This window comes from Cricetulus griseus (genome assembly GCF_003668045.3).
Source record: "Cricetulus griseus strain 17A/GY chromosome 1 unlocalized genomic scaffold, alternate assembly CriGri-PICRH-1.0 chr1_1, whole genome shotgun sequence".
Taxonomy (NCBI): Eukaryota; Metazoa; Chordata; class Mammalia; order Rodentia; family Cricetidae; genus Cricetulus; species Cricetulus griseus.
In genome coordinates this window covers 173,746,142-173,763,550 of record NW_023276807.1, presented here as the reverse complement: position 1 = coordinate 173,763,550, position 17,409 = coordinate 173,746,142, and the positions used below count along the sequence as shown (strand labels likewise).

The 17,409-nt window shown below is 37.1% G+C and overlaps 1 protein-coding gene across 2 annotated transcripts in view; it reads right to left on the bottom strand.

Annotated features, from left to right (window-relative positions):
- Ngly1 (N-glycanase 1) overlaps nt 1-17,409 on the bottom strand; it is a 55,387-nt gene that overhangs the window by 24,605 nt on the left and 13,373 nt on the right. For both annotated transcript variants that reach the window (XM_027389381.2, XM_027389380.2), the window contains exons 4-5: nt 8,406-8,571; nt 1,961-2,183 (exon numbers count right to left, since the gene is read on the bottom strand). In XM_027389381.2, the coding sequence (XP_027245182.1) occupies nt 1,961-2,183; nt 8,406-8,571 (389 nt within the window). The remainder of the gene's footprint in view (nt 1-1,960; nt 2,184-8,405; nt 8,572-17,409) is intronic.

Here is a 17,409-nt window from a genome sequence, read left to right as displayed (position 1 = left end):
CCAAGACATGTTTATTAGTCCAACCTTGTATAAACAACAGCTACAAGTAAAGCAGGAAAAAGGTTTGAAAATAAACTTTGCATAAATATGCTAGCCAGCACCACTCCACACTATAAAAACAAACAAACAGAGAGGGATTTAACTATGTATGGTCCTGTAAAGGGGCTGTGCTTAAAAATAAAAAAATAAATAAATAAACTGGTTTTAGATAACCATGAGGTATTATAATATTTTATGTATAATGTAGGGCTGGTTCCAAATTAGGTCAGAACTTGAGTCCTACAGTCCCAACAGAACAGGCTTTTCTAGCAAATGGGCAACAGAACTAAACTTCTTAAGTACTGCCTATTAAGAAAATCTAATAAACTAGGTGGTAGTGGCGCACGCCTCTAATCCCAGCACTAGGGAGGAAGATTTCCATGAGTTCAAGGCCAGCCTAGTTTACAGAGTGAGTTCCAGGATAGCCTGAGTTACACAGAGATACCCTGTCTTGAAAAACAAAAACAAAAACAACAACAACAACAACAAAGCTAACTGTTGGGAAAAGTGAATTGAAAATTTTCAATTTCCCAAATGTAAAATGTAGAAGATTTGTCACGTTTATTGGTGCACATGTGTAATCTTGGCATGTAAGAGGATCATGTTTGACTTAGACAATACAACTCAGTTTCAGAAAACCAAACCAATCAACAAACAAGAAAAACAAAACAAAATAAAAATGCATCGATTGAGACAGATATGAAAGGCTAGGGCAGGGAAAGTCCTAATTAAAACAAACTTCTGCCTTTATAAGTTACTTTTACCCTCATATTGGATGATTAAATAAAGACAACACTGTACTATCATAATGATCAATGGTATCACTGTATATCACTATCCATAACACTTTCAGAATTTAAAATGTTATAAATACATTTAGAAATTTATACATTAAAATAAGAGTCAACAAACTTTGTATAAAAGGAGCAGTAAGGGCTGGAGATCAGCTCAGTTGGCAAAGTGCCAACCTACCATGCACAAAGCTAGGAGTTTATCCCCAGTACTGGATAAACTGGTTATAGTGATACATGTCTGCAATCCACCACTCAAGTACAGGCAGGAAAAGTTAAGCTCCAGCTCAGCCTGGACCACACAAGACACAGACACACAGATATGACACAGAAAACAGAAAAATGGAGACCATGGATATTTTGGCAGGTCTTATGGTCATCAGTTCTCATCAGCTCTGCTGTAGCTTGAAAACTGACACAGTACCAGTTAAGTCAGTGTGACTGTGTTCTACCAAAACTAGAGAATGTAGGTGTGGCTGGGTCTAGTATGTCAGTCCTCAAGGGACACTAGCCCACTGGAACATGTGGGTCTGGCAGGCCTTGCCCTTCCCCCCAATTCCTGCTGCTTGCTGAAAACTGTTAGATGGCATTCTTAAAGGCAGTCACCAAGATCTATTCCCTTTTTTGGCCACTTCCTCCTCCTGAGGTCCAGCTATCAAAGTACTAAATGAAGTACAGCAATCAAAAGCCCCCTTCGTCTCACCTAATTAACATTCCCATTTAAAATTAAACACCTCATCCTAACATGGGGTTTCTTTTATAAACCATCATTTTCTTATATGCCACATCTGTCTCCTCTCTATCCAGAAGCAGTCATTTGTTGTCCCCCACCCCCTGAACAATTATCTCTGCCTCCTCTCCTTTTTTTCCTTTCCCTTTCTCCCTTGTCCTGTATATCCTGTGTTTGACTCTTACTTCCTGCCCTCTGTCCCTCTGGGGCAAATCTCCTTTGTACTGAAAACCTAGTCTTGGGGGTCCTGAGCTCATACTTTTTAAGTCTAGTCTGTAGACCTCTATCCTAATGAAATATCAAGTCCAGTTAAAATGGAGATTAAGAAGCTAATTTAATAATAAATTCCCATTAACCACCCCGCTGAGAGACCCTCCAACATCAGTTCATGGGTACCCACCTTGGGAACCGGTTGCTTAACTGGCATGCATCACAATAATGATCCTCCACATTGTTTGCACCCCATTTCAGCTCATCCTCATTGGGTAACAATGCTTCATCTCTAGATCTAGTCTCTCCACCACATTTGCTGCACAAAACATTATTAACCCAGTGGAAAAACTCTTCTTTAAACCAGTGTAGCAGCTCCAGGAGAAGGAAGTCCTCATCACTTACATTAGTACCTTGGAAATTAAGAGAGAATCAGTTAATATTTAAAGCAGACAAAATACAAAAGCTCCTATATATTTTATGCTTAAATTGGGAGCAGAAATACATGAAAGTGTAAGCTTTCACAAAGAACATGTAAGGAACAATGTCAGGTTACTATGTCTTGACCCTGCTGTGAACAAGGTCAAGACATAGTAACCCCTGTGACTTGATAGTAACAGCAAAGGTTGTGACCACCACAGGCTTTGTGCTGTCTATGCAGGTGAGCAGTGCATGACAGTGTCTCAAGGTTCTGGGGTCAATTTGGAATCAACCCATAAATCACAAGGGAGATAGAAAAATATGGATGATTTTGAAAAACATTTTAAAAATGGCCACATTAGGGTTGGAGATACAGCTTACTGATGGAGCACTTGCTTGATATGTTCAGGCCCAGGGTTTTATCACCAGTAATATAAAAGAACATATTAATACTGGCCATATTAAATTTGCTACTAGATATATACACAAAAACATGAAACAATAAAAAAATCACAGGTGGAAATCGAAATTTTAGATACTTTAAAAATAATTCTGCTAGCCTTTTAACAAATTATTTTATGTGTCTGGGTATTCTACCGATATGTATGTCTGTGTATCCAGGCATGCCTGGTGCCCTTGGAAGCCAGAAATGGCATCAGATTGCAGGAGAGTGGACCTACAGAAGGTTGTAAGCTTCCATGTGGGTACTAGGAATCAAGTTCAGGCTGTTTGGAAGAGTAGACACTGCTCTTCAGCATCTACTTTTTTTTTTTTTTAAATCAGTTGCATCAACTGTGCAATAGAATTTACCTATGGACATGCATCACAAAAGACATAAACACACAACCTTATCCACACTATACAAAACATCCCCAGCAAGTAATCACGACACAGAATATTTTGCCCATTTATTAATAATGCACCATCTCCTATCATATCTATTTTAAAAAAATACATTTACTCAGCTGGGCAGTGGTGCTATACACCTTTAATTCCAGCACTTGGGAGGCAGAGGCAGACAGATCTCTGAGTTTAAGGCCAGCCTGGTCTACACAGTAAGATCTAGGACAACTGTGCTACATAGAGAAACCCTGTTTCAAAAAAAACAAAACAGATTACATTTACTTGTGTGTGAGCAGTGTACCACAGTGCACTCATGTGAAGGTCAGAAGACAACATGTGTACACTGATTCTCTCCTTCTGTGTCGATCACCAGAGATCAGAATCACTTGTTAGGACTAGTGGCAAGTGGCTTAACTTACTGAGGGATCTTGGCAGCCCCTCCTGTCACACTAAAGACCATGGCTTCTCTGGGAATCAGGGAAACCATACACAAGAGGTTCTCCCCTCTCCGTGTATACATGTTTTACATGCATTTGTTTGTTTGTTTGGGGGTGGGAACGACATTGCATGCAAATGGAGGTGAGAGGACAATTCTCAGGAGTTAGTTCTCTCCTCCTATCATGTGGCTTCTGGGGACTGAACATCATCAGGCTTGGAGGCAAACACCTTTATGGTGCCCTCTTGTACATTTAATTGTTTTGTTAATAAAAGAAATAAAATATTTATGAAAAAATACATAGTATAATATTAAGATTTAATATATTTGATGTTAGTCACAGGTGTTTGAAATAGTATTCTCTAAAGTTATTAGAGAATAACAGGGTATCTGCCAATTTTTTAAAGTCATTTAAGCCCTTTAATAACAGGTATTTGCAATGTACTTACTCTTTTAAAATCAAGTAGTAAATTTACATTGAGTTCTTAAAAATCTCAACTTGTCTAGATACGAAGTAACTTAAAAATCTTCAAAGGTGTACTAAAAAAAAGACTGTAAAAATAAAACAAAACATGCTGTCATTACTGAAAGAGGTCTTTATAGACACGATGAAAAGGTTCTGTTTGATGTACTTGACTGTCAATGCCATCCTATCACTGCTCCTTACAAAAAAGAGCTGGGACACTCACACCAACTGTCCACAAGGTATAAGTCAGGTAGGACTCAAAACCTTTAGGTTACACTATACTCTATGGCTAATTTAAACAGTTACAACATAATACTGAATCTTTGTATTTGCTTGCATTTCTTGAGTGTGACTGCAGGCATTGCCATCTGCTCATGTGAGCTAACTTTTGATAAAGTATACTGCTAAGTTTTAGTGTTAGGGATAGAACTCAGGGTCTCATGCATGCTATGTGAATACTCTACCACTCAACCACATCATAAACTAACTTTAGCTGTTAAAAAATGTATTTGTGTATATGGAAAAATAGGACCAATGATAAAATGGACCATAACATACATGTACATGCATGTGACATACCTAAAATTTTCTTTATTTATATATCGTTTATAAGTAGACCTATATAGTTCAAACTCATGTTGTTCAGGGATCAACTGTACTCTATTCTCTCATAACTTTGTCTGACATATTTTAAAAATTTAAAAATATGAAGGGGGGCACTTATAGTTCAGAAATACATAGTGTTCCCTGATGGGAAAACTTGTGTTTTTAAAATTGTTAATTCTTCCCAAATTAATTTGTAAATCATAATTTTTTTCACAAAATCCTATGTACTAAAGAATTTAATGTGAAAAAAAAGATACACTAAATAGGCAACAGAGACTGACAACTTAGCTCAGTCATGAAACACTTGCCTGAAATGTGCAGGGCACTGGGTTCATTCCAGCACTGCAAACAAGCAAACATACACAAACAAACAAAAGAGCTAGCATACTTCTCTTTAAGAACTGTACCGGCTTTAAGTGCTTGCTGTTCACTGCCTGATATTGTGCATATTATCTACACATTATAGGGTTATCTGCCATTTTACCCAAAGACCATTCTCATTGGTAATGATGCACATGCTTATTAAATATCTTTGTTTTTCTTAGATCATGTGTAAAAGTTTTTAAGGTAAATTTGTTTACTAATTTTTAATAATTAAATATCACATTACTATAATAAATATCAACAAAATAAGAAAGTACTGAAAGACAAACTTCTTTATTCTTTTTGAGACAGGTCCTCTGTTTTTAAGTGAATAAATGGTTTTTAATAAAGTTGGCACTGCATGTGATGGTGCAGGCCTGTAATCGCAAGCACTTGGGAGGCAGAGGCAAGAAGCACTCTAGGCTAGCCTAGATACACAGGAACACAGTACCTCAAAACAAAGAACAAACACAGAAATAAAACACCGAGACAAAACTGGCATTTCAAGGAAATTGTAAGAGAATGGACTACCTATTAAGTTGAGACAAGTAGCTAACTAGATACTGACATTGTTAATTCATTTATTTAAGAAGTCTGCCTGTCTGTAGGGTACTACAAAAGTAGAAGTTACAAGATAGTCTGTTAATAAATGGATTAGAGAAGGCCTTTGTGTGTGTGTGTGTGTGTGTGTGTGTGTGTGTGTGTGTGTGTGTGTGTGTGTGTGATGCCTGTGTATGCATGTGTATGTTTGTGCCATGGTGCACAGAAGACAAGCTCAGGTGTTGATTCTTTCCTTCCACATTGTTTTGAGTTATTGTCTCTTTTTTGTTACTGTGTATACCAGAATAGCTGGCCTGTGAGCTTCTGGAATTCTCCTGTCTCCATCCCCCATCTTCCTGTAGGAATGCAGATTATAGATATGTGATACTGCTCTAGTCCTTTATGTGAATTCAGGGGTTCCAACTCAGGAATTCATTCTTGTATGGCAAGGACTTTACTCCTGGGCTTCTCCCAAGCTTGGGAAGGATTTCTTAAAGGCAAGATACAACCAATCATATAAAACCAGCAATGGAAAAATATGTTACCTTAAAATTTAAAACTTCTGAATTCTAGAAGATACATCAAATGAACAAAGAACATTAAGAGGGTAAAATTCTAATGTGTCTAGCAAAGGAAAGTATCTAGAACACACAAAATCTTCCTACAAATCAGTAATAATACTAATAACCCTCCTTAAAACAATGTCAACATCACAAATACAAATGTTCTGTAATTCTGTGAAAAAGAGTCACAAGCCACTGGCAAGGGAGAGTTTGTACAAAGACCATGAGACAAGTTTTATGAGTACTTCTGTGGGTGACATTCAGCACCATAGGGAACTGTGGAGATTAAATAAATGTGCACTACAGTGTTTTACAAAGACCGAACAAGATGCCCTTGATATGTAAATGAAAACTATCCAGGAAATGAATATATGTGAGATAAATTTTCTATAACCACCCCCCACACAAATTAAACGATTTTTTCAATAGAACGATTTGTAAGAACAAATGTTGAAGAACCATACCATATTTGAGGGGCAAGGACTGATTGGTAGAAAATTTTAACTTTTCTTGAATAATGTGTAAGTTTTCCAGAGGAACATTTATGACACAGTCACATTCAAAATAAACTGAGAAATATGAGAATTGTCAGTATCTTCCTCAGCCTTGTCTCTACCTGTAACAGCATTCTTACAGGAAAAAAGCCAGAGCTAAGATGTGGTGCAATCAACTTGTCTAGCTTTCTGGAAGCCCTGGGTTCTATACTCAGTCCTGGGAGATGCTATGGGGATGGGAATGTAGATCATGTTACTCAAAACTCAATAGGTTTCTCATCTTTCAGAATGATACAGGCCAGAAACTTAGTTTTACATCAATAAATGAAATAACAGCAACATGTTGAGTTGTCACATTATGTAGAAAAGTAAAATAAATGATAACACTATAACTCTGGACAGAAGAAATGAGAACACTTTAAAAGGTGCTTGCAGTTATGTAGATGAGTAGTATTTTGAAGACAGAATACTAAAAATGTTTATTATAAAGCAGGACAACCACTTTCCCCCAAATTATAAAGTGCCATAAAAACATATTCTGCAACAGCAAATAACACATAATAACAAAAGTGAACCTGTGTCTACCTTTGGGGACTAATTCTGATAGATTCACTAAAGCCAAACATAGTGGAGCATGCCTGTAAGCATTCCCAGCTCTTGGGAAGCAGAGGCTGTAAGATCATGAAGTCAGTGTTAACTTGAGCTACTCACTGAGACCTTATTTTTAAAATTAAAGACAGTGGTGTAGTTCCATGGTGGACCACTTGTCTAACATATGCAAGACACTGGGTTCAATCTGTAGCATCGTTAAAAGACAATACAAAACATAAAAGTACCATTTAATACTTGCTGTATAGCCCATAAAGTTCAACTTTACCCATAAACATTCATATACCAATATTAAAATGAAAATGCATATTCAAGTTAAAAATGTTTTAAGAGAAATGTTAAAAAGACATTTGTTCAAGGAAGATGTACAAATGTCCATTAAAAGATATTCAACCTTATTGGAAAGGCAAACCAAAATAAAAATGAGATGCTATCTCCCTTATATTAACATGATTATTATATAAGTAAATACACAAATACACGTGTACACACACACACACACACACACACACACACACACACACACACACACACACAGAGTAGTTGCTGGTGAAGACAAACTGAAATCCTGTACACTGTTGATGGGAAGACAAAAATGATACAGCTACTGAGGAAAAGTTTGGGAATTCCTCAAAACAATTAGAGTTAGAATATTATCATTTTTGGGTTAAAAATCCAATAATTAAAACCAGCTCTCAAAGGATATCTGTTCACCCAAGTTCCCAGAGGCTCAAGAGCTAAACATGAAAGCAACAAAGTATCCACTAACAGATGACAAGATGGGCAAGACATGAATGTTAACACAATGGATCATCATCTGTGTCACAACAGAAGAAAATCCTGTAGTATGTTTTAATACTAATGAATCCTAGGGAAATTACACTAAACCAAATAAGCCAACCACAAAACACTTATATGCAACAGAGCAGTCAAAATCAGAGACAGAGAGTAGAACAGTGATTGACAGCAGCTGGGGGTAGGGAAGGACAAGAGCATAACCATTTAATGAGTAGAGTTTCCATTGTCTATGATATAAAGAAAAGATGGTGATAAAGGTTATACCACAGCATAAAGCACTAAATAGTGAGGAACTGCATGCTTAAAAGGGTAAAATGGGGAATTTTCTACATTACTGTTACCACAATATATATTTTTTTAAAAAGCAAAGATGTGCCCATATTGTTAAAAGTCTACATATGTATCAGTTATCTATTTACAGTATGCATATATAGCTAAAGGCATTACTAATTAGCAATGCTGTACAATTAGCAACAAAGCATTATGGAAGCCACTACCTTTATCTAACTTTCTAGCTCTTAATAACTTTTCTTGAGATTTTCGTTTTAGTTCATTGACTGGGATACATGTCAATGCTTTCTCCTGAAGGACAGGATTTTCATAGAGCTGCACATGCTCAATGTTGGACTGAAGAACTTTTAAGATGGTTGAATCACCAACAACCTAAGAAGAAAAAAACACTAAAATTAGCTTTTTGCAATGCTACAAAAATAACATAATAAAACTGCTGTAGTTCTATGATTTCATAGATACCATATAGTTTCAACAAAAACAATTAGATGGATACCTTTATAATATCAGCATTAGGAGATAACTATGGATATTTGAATCAGTCTATTTTCCATTGTGCATACACTACTGAAGGCATACATTCACATTTGTAATTATGTTCTGACCAAGACAGTGATCTGAGCAACATATGTGATAACTCTTTTCAACTACAACCCTTGTAACATACAGCATTACAAGGGAGAAATGCTTTTATGAGATCAAGAATGTCAATACATACTTAAAGAGGAAAGGCATTTGCATGGGCTAAGGGAAGAACACAAAACAGTATATGCCCACCTGCCAAAGTGCTGACAGATACTGAAAAGTTTTCCAAAATAATTATACAGTGTGAGGTGCCTTTCCTACACAGCAGGAAAGGAAGTGGGTGGGCAGGGTCTGCAGAAGAACACTGTTTCTTCCTCCTTGTCATCTCATCACCAAAGAAGCCTGCCTCTTGGCAGTGACACTGCAAGCTTAGAGTCCCCCCCCAAAAAGGTTAGTCATCAAGTCTGTACCAGGTGCCTCCAGTACATCCCAAAGGTAGCATGTCTTGCCCTCACTACAGATGCTGGGAGCAAATGTATCTGGCAGGCTAGTAGGCTCTGCCAGCTATGGAGGGGTCTAAAACTGTCATGAGCCATGAGGGGAAAAATGTGTTAGAGTTAGTACCAGAAAAGCAAATCCTATAGTAACAATGGAAAACATAGCAGGATATGAAAAGATGTATGTCTTCCAAGACTAGAGCACACATCATATAGACACTCTTCCAATGGGGTTATAGCATGGAAAATCTATCACAAGTTGATGATATCATGAGTGAAAAGGCATTTAGTCCCCTTATTGCATGACATCTTGGTGACATGGTACTCTGTGAGCCTCAGGATGCCAAGGATGGTGGTGCTGCAGCTCATTGTCCTTGTCTATTATTGCTAGAGAGTATCTGCTATGTATCTCCAGTCCAGAAAAACACCGAACTCACTGAAATTCAAGGGGTAGTTTCTATTGGATTTGTACTGCACTTCCTTCATAACACTGTAAAATGGCAAACTTGAGGCAACCTTGTAAGTTGAACATTGTAAGGTGGGAACCATCTGTATTCAAAAGGCTCTAGTACAGACCTTAGGAATAAAAATGTAAACACTGAAATAAAGAAGGACTGGTATAATCAAACAATAGGATAAACATATCAAAGAAAGATCAATTAGAAGACTAAGTAAGACATTTTCTATGAGTAAGGCATAAAAAGAAAAGACACTCAAATCAGAAAGTTTCCAAATCTAGGAGAAATTCTAGAAAAGAATTTAAGAAACTTCTCAAAGAAATAATAAAAGCAAATTTCACATAGCTTAAGAGCTATGGAAAATAAAATGAACTGAACTACAACACTACATAGCAGTAGGTAAAAGATAAAATCCTAAAAGTCTTTAAGCATAAGAAAAATTAAATGTGTATGGGGTAAAGGGGAGGCTGGTATCAGACATCTTATTGAAAGCACATGTTTTGAAATTCTGATGAAAAAATGCGTAGGTACATGGAATTTATACCCAACCAAACTAATCATGTAGAAGGGTAAAATTAATATACTTTATAAAATACCACAACCCAGAAATCATTAATCAGGAGGCAGGAGCTACTTAACAAAATCTTACACCTCCAACAAAAAAGGGGAGAAAAGACAAAAGTTCCAAGAGCAACCGTAGTAAACATGACTGGATTAACAAATCATTACCAAATATTGCATGCCAGGCATTGTATTAAGCACTGGGATATGTGCACAAGAAACAGTAGTCTAGCTTAATAGCATGGGCCTACATCCCAACTGCTGCAGCAGTTCAGGTCAGAGAACTGTTAAGTTCAAGGCCAGCCTGGACAACTGAGACCCTGTCTCAATATTTTTAAAAGGTAAAAGGAGAGTTGGGAACAGAGAATTCACTGGTATAGAACTTACCTAGCAAGCATAAGGCCTAGGTATAATCCTCAGTATCACAAAAAAGAAAAAAGCAAAAGCAAGAGGAGGAAGATGAGAAACAAGAGAAAGATACAGGAAGAAAGGGAAAATAAAGGAAAGAAAGAAAAAAAATCACATATTTACAGAACCACCACAGCGAATCAGTAAATACCTGTCTGCATGAATCAGGCACTGGAAAAATAATTAAGACTGAAGCAAACAAGGCCACTGTCCTTGAAGATCAAGTAGCTTATGGAATCCAATTATGTTTACTTTTGTAAATGTTTGCTGGTGGTCTACTTACTAGGAATAATAAGTTAAACAATTTATTCTGAAGTGCCAAAGAAGGTTGGGGACGTAGCTCAGTTGATACCGTTTTGGTCTAGCATGTATTAAACTGGGTGCAGCGATTTATGTCTGTAATCTCATTACTCAAGATGATCAGGAATTCAAGGCTAGCCTTGGTTACACAATAACTTCCAGGTCAGCATGGCATATATTAGACTCTATCCAAAAAAGTATGATAGAGTTACAAAGCACACATAAAGAATAAAATGAGATTTTACAACTAAGGTTCTAAAATAAGACATTCCTAAAGATAGAACATTTGTGGTAAAATATGAAGTTAAGCTGGCAAAGGAGAAAGGAAAATGGTCAATCCTGTTGGAAGGTATGATAGTTAACTTTATCAATTTGACACACCTAGAATCACTGGAAGAATAGTCTCAATGTCTACATGGGGTGGTCTTTAATGTGTCTGGGGGGTACTGTCTTGATTAAATTAGCTGATATGAGAAGACCCAGCACATTGTGAACAGCACCAAACAGAAGAAAAACTGGAATGATTTGTGGGTTTTTTACATGAGTAGCTATATTAGCAGCTGAACCACTTAAAGTAAGAAATGACCCAGGAAATGACAAACTGCACTCAAGAGTAGTGTGAGTGATCAAGTGAAAACAAACTGATAAAAGTCCCTTACAGCCAGGTGTGGTGTCACAGACCTATAATACCAGCACTTGGGAGGTGGAGACAGGCAGCTCAGAGTGCAATGCTATTCTTAGATACACAGTGAGTTCCAAGGCCAGCCTGGGATACACAGGAGCCCGTCTAAAACAAAACAAAACAAAACAAAAGTTGAATAAATATAGCAGCACAGGGACTCTAGATCCTAGTTAGAACAGCCTGTAACAGGGAAAATAAGTTACAAGGGACCAACTGTCCAAGTGGCACCCCAAGTGGGCTAACTGCAGACACCAATAAAATTGTACCAAACAGTCCACTGGGAAGAAAATGCTAGAACTATCATTATTTTTAGTACAAAATATAAAGCAAGAAACTTATAGTATGGTTAATACTTGGATTAAAAGTGGCTGCAGAAACTGCTCAGAGGAGAAAAAATGGCAGAAAGTACAATAGCGGCATGCTCCTTCCTGTATCTATATGTTGCAGTGTTAGAGTTTTAAATGCTCCTGGCTAAGATCATTTATAGGGATGGAGTTTTTGTTTTTGAAGACAGGGTCTCTCTGGCTGTACTAGAACTTGATCTGTAGACTGGGCTGGCTTCAAACTCAGAGATTCACTTGCCTCTGCCTCCTGAGTGCTCTTTTTACTAAAGTTCAAACATGGCTTAATACTATTACAAAGAACTATGGGTATTAAAGGTAATACATGTGGACAAGGAAAAAATGAGAAGGCTGGAACATTTCTAGCATGGACTCCTTCATTTACTAGGAAAAGCTACATTATAATCTAACAACAATAAAAATCATGAGATCTAACAAAGTTAGGCCCCAAATTAAGAGTAATTAGTACTAAGTAAAATATAGACTTATGTTAGAAAATAAACAATATACTGTTAACAAATTTTAGAATTAAATGAGTTCCTCTTTGCATTGTTGTATAATGTACAATATTCATGAATTATACTTAGAATAAGTGTTCAATAATGTCTTATTGATAGCACATAATTAAAGGATTAAGATGTGTAAGATAGGTGAATGAGAAATGGAGAGACAGTGGTGAGGATGGGGAAGAAGTAGCAAGAAATCCAGGCCATGCAGGACCCAAGGGAAAATTGTATGCTGACTTGTTTTAAACCAGTTTAGAGGAAAGGTTCTTAAACAATGGTCTGTTAAAAACAGGATTATGTGCAGAGATGTGTTTGTGATACCAGTGCAACATGGGAGAGAACAGGCCCAGAGAAAGGTATAAATCCTACCAAGAAGCCTTCCTGAGAAAAGACATCAGAGATGAGCCCTGTGTCTGTGAAACCAGGGTATTCAACAGCTGAGAAGAAAGCAAACACACGGAGTTAGTTATAAGAAATGAAGCAGTAGGAAAAGTCAATATGGAGAATATGCTGATTGAGATAAAACACAAATTGTTATAAAGCAACAGTGATATAAAAACAAACTCTCCATTTTTATTTGAAAGAATTCCTATTAAAATGATACACTTAAAGTGGTGTCTTTCTATTGGATGTAGTTTTCATTTAGTGAGAGGGTTAAGAACTCATTTAGAGTATTTTTATTTTCAATTTATTCCCTTTCTATCTGGAAATTAGCTCATTCATTGTAGTTTTAATGACATTCAAATGATCTTAAACAATAAAGTTTATTTTCTTGCCTTATTTTGTTAAATATTCATTCGCCCAAGGAGGGGGGCTTAAGCCATAAAAATAGAAGGCTGTTGATTGCAGGGCAATTATGGCAGCTGGGTAACCATGTACTAATGCTACACAAGGCAGCTGTTAATTACCCGACAGAATAAAAGTTATTTGGAGTATAAATGGAAATTTAAAATATGAAATCTGTTTGAGACCAAAAAGGCTTTGTCTTCACTATTCATCCTTCCCATTACTTTAGTTTCTGATGTGAGATATTTAGGACTCTAAGAAAGAAAAAAATCGTGATCCTGTCAAGTCGGTGATGCTGGATGAGCATGTTCACTTCTCTAGCCAAGAATCAATACCTCCAAGCCCACCAGCTCTTTCCACTTTTAATACTGTCCTTTATATTTGTCACTTCTAGATGTGGAAACTGTTTTTAAGCATGAACATCCTACTTAATAATAAATTTTAAGTGACATCTTTAATTCATTTTGGAATAAACACTTCTTACAAAAAATAACTTTTTCTATAGTGTTAACTATATGTTGTCACCATAAAGATCATGAACTACTAAGAGGTGTAGATGATATATAACCCACAATTTTAACACTTACAGAAACTTATGGTTAAGGTATGTGTATATGGTTTTCCATACTTTAAAATTTCATACATTTTTCAATATGAAAAATTTATCCATAATTTTCAATATTAAAATGTTAAATGTTACACACATATAATTTAGAGTGTTTAGTTTTACCAGGCTCAGTTTACCTTTCTTCTCCATATAATAATGGTCTAGATATCAAACAGACGACAACTTTTTTTGTTGTTGTTTCTTTTGTTTTGTCTTTGGCAGGGTCTGCCTATGTAGCCATTATCTTGGAACTCAGCCTTCTTTTAAATGCTAGGATTAATGTCCTGCCCCACCACAACTCATGAACATCACTAAAAAGAAACAAGAACACACACACACACACACACACACACACACACACACACACACACAGGTGTCTATACATGAGTGAAGATGCCTGGGGAGTCAGAAGAGGTTACTGGATACCATCGAGCTGAAATTATGGATGGTTGTGGGCCATCTGATATGGGTGCTAGGATCCTCTGTAAGAACAACACATGATCTTAACTTCTGAACCATCTTCCAGGTCCTAACTTCACCATTTTAACAGAGACTAAGTGTGCTAACATAAGGATGTATCATAATGTTAAGTGTGTGTGTGTGTGTGTGTGTGTGTGTGTGTGTGTGTGTGTGTGTGTGTGTGAGTATGTGTTTTTCCAGACAGGATTCTACAGTGTAGCCCTGGCTGCCCTGGAACTCTTTCTGTAGACCAGGCTCACCTTGAACTCACAGAGCTCCACTTGCCTCTGCCTCTCCAGTGCTGGAATTAAAGGTGTGTGGCAACACTGACTGGTTGATTCTCCAGCCACACTGAGGAGGCAGCAGTCTGAGCTTGGTCAGATCTTGTGGAGGCAGGATCAGCCCTTTTAGCCTGAGGTAGAGGTGAGAGCTAGTGGCTTGACTGCCTTGCTTTTCTGACCTTCAGCCTGAAGCTTGAACCCCAATATCTGTCTCTGGATTTTTATTTTTCATGATACACACCTGGAGGGGATATTAGAGTCCATTGGTGGCTTTTAAATTTATTCTTAATTTTTACATGTTTGGGATATGAAATATTGGTATAGAAGCATATAGTCTAGAAACAGGTAGCCACTGGATTATGCAGTCAACATTCTATTACAGGTAAAAAATACACTAAATAATTAAGTAGAGACCAGGCAAGGTAGCTTATGCCTATAACTTCAGCACTTTGTGGATGGAAGTAGGGGGAGAGTGAGTTTAAGGCCAATCTGGGCTGAAGTGAGGCGTTGTCTCAAAACAAGGAAGAGACAGAAGCCACTGCTGTGAGGAATGGAGCCTGAAGTTACTATTCTGTCAGTCAAGCAGTTCTACTTCTCTGAGACTGGCAACTTTGTACCAAAGATGTGAAACTTTACATAAGGAATCATTGTTTCTAAAAGCAAACCTAGGAAAGCTCCAGAGTTTACAGGGCTTGCAATAAGCTCCTGGTACTTTGGATGATTTGACAGTTAAATTTCTGAGAACCATCATAAGCACTGATTGGGTTTATTCTATAAACCAAAGAAATGTGTAAAGTTAACGAAAAGGGAAACAAGTGTTTTAAGGACTTACAGATTTTGTAAATCAAAGGAGACACAAATGAGTATGGATAGAGGAGTTACATCTTTCATGAAAAAGACAGGAAATTACTCAATATAGGTTACAAGAAAAGGGCAGAACATATCTGTATGTTAGCTGGCCAAGACCAACTACCTTTATTTTCTATTTTCAAAGAAGCAGCATGGGGCCTTCTAGGATGAGTCAGATAAAAACTCTCAATCTTTTGACTACCAAGGAAAACTTAAAAGAGTCCAGAATTAGCCAATCTGGTATGATAGGTGGATTTAAGAATTGATTATGTAAAGTTCTACTGTATGGAGGATAGTGACAAGGTATTCCACTAAAATTAAAATATGTGGATATGAGTTTAAACTGGATACTCAGAAAAATACTTTTGAAATAGCACAAAATTTTCTGACACTGAAAATTGAGAATATTTAATAACCCTCATCAAAATGAAGTTTTGAAAACCAAATATTTCCTATTGTTACACAATTTTGTCCTCTAGGCATGATACGGCCACTGCCATCTATCTCAAAACAACAGTATCTGTGATGACCAGCACTCAGGAAACCTTCACAAGATTGGGCTAGTGCCTCATAGAAGGAAAGTGTGGTTAGGGAATCATGTGGTGATTTCAATGAGAAGTTGTCCCCCCCTAAGTTTTTGGCATTTGAATATTTGGCCCCCACTTTTTGGTACTGTTTGGAGCTTAGGATGTGTGGCCTTGCTGGAGGAAGTGTGTCACTGGGGGTAAGCTCTGAGGTTTCAAAAGCTACATACCATTCCCAGTTAGTACTTTCTCTGCTTCCTATTTATAGTTCAAGATGTGATCTGTCAGCTCCTGCTCTAGCTCCATGTCTCCCGACTAATACAATGCTGTTCCTGGTTACTATGGACCCTAACACTCTTTAACCATAAGCTCTAAATAAATCATCCTTCTATAAGTTGCCTTGGACATGGTGTTTTATCACAGCAAAAGAAAAGTCACTAACACAAACCTTACCTGAGCTTCTAGCTTCTCCCTCACTCTTACTTCCTAACCCAGCTGCACAGGCTGCCAGAAAAGACCAGTATATAACTAGTGGAAAACTACCTGAAGAGTAGATTCAATCTCTGCAGCTTCTGGGAGAAGCTCACCCATGACTCATGATAGAGTGCAACTTTTTAGTGATGTAGCTGCTTAGGCATCATTTATAAGCCTATAAGAAATAAGGCCAAAAAACTTACTAGTTCACCAATCTGGACTTGGATAGACTCATTCTCTTGGTCTGCTGCTGGTACCCTATCTGAGGTGCATATACATTTATTTATGTCTCCCAGGAAAAGACACGCAACAGCTATTAAATGGGATCATTTAAATTTACCAATAGCACCTGCTAAGATTCCAAAAAATCTGACTTCAATTCTTCATGCTAATAACTAAATTTAACTTACTTTAAGTATATGCTGTCAGTTTATTTGTGAGATATTTGTGCACTGTGTGAAAAATGTACTGCTGTGATTGGTGTAATAAAAAGCTGGATGGCCAATAGGTAAGAAGAAATTAGGCAGGCTTCAGGGGACAGAGAGTACTCTGAGAAGAAAGGTGGAGTCACCAGCCAGATGGAGAGGAAACAGGAGTTGCAAGATGAAAGAGAGGTAATGCCATGTGACAGAATGTAGATTAATATACATGGCTTAATTTAAGTTATAAGAGCTAGTTGAGACAAGTCTAAGCTAAGGGCCATGCTTTCATAACTAATAAGTTTCCATGTTATTCGGAAGCTGGCTGGTTGGACAGAAAAAGACTTGTTACAGACTATTATTTAATTTAAACTCAAAGAAGCCAATTTTTCATTTAAGATGTTGATAAAGACCAGACCAAGAGAATAAATAATCCCCATGGAGACTGGCAGCAGGTAAAATGTAGATTACAAGTGTAAATATAACAGAGGTAATCAACTAATCTAATGGCTATAACGCACACCAGTTCAGCA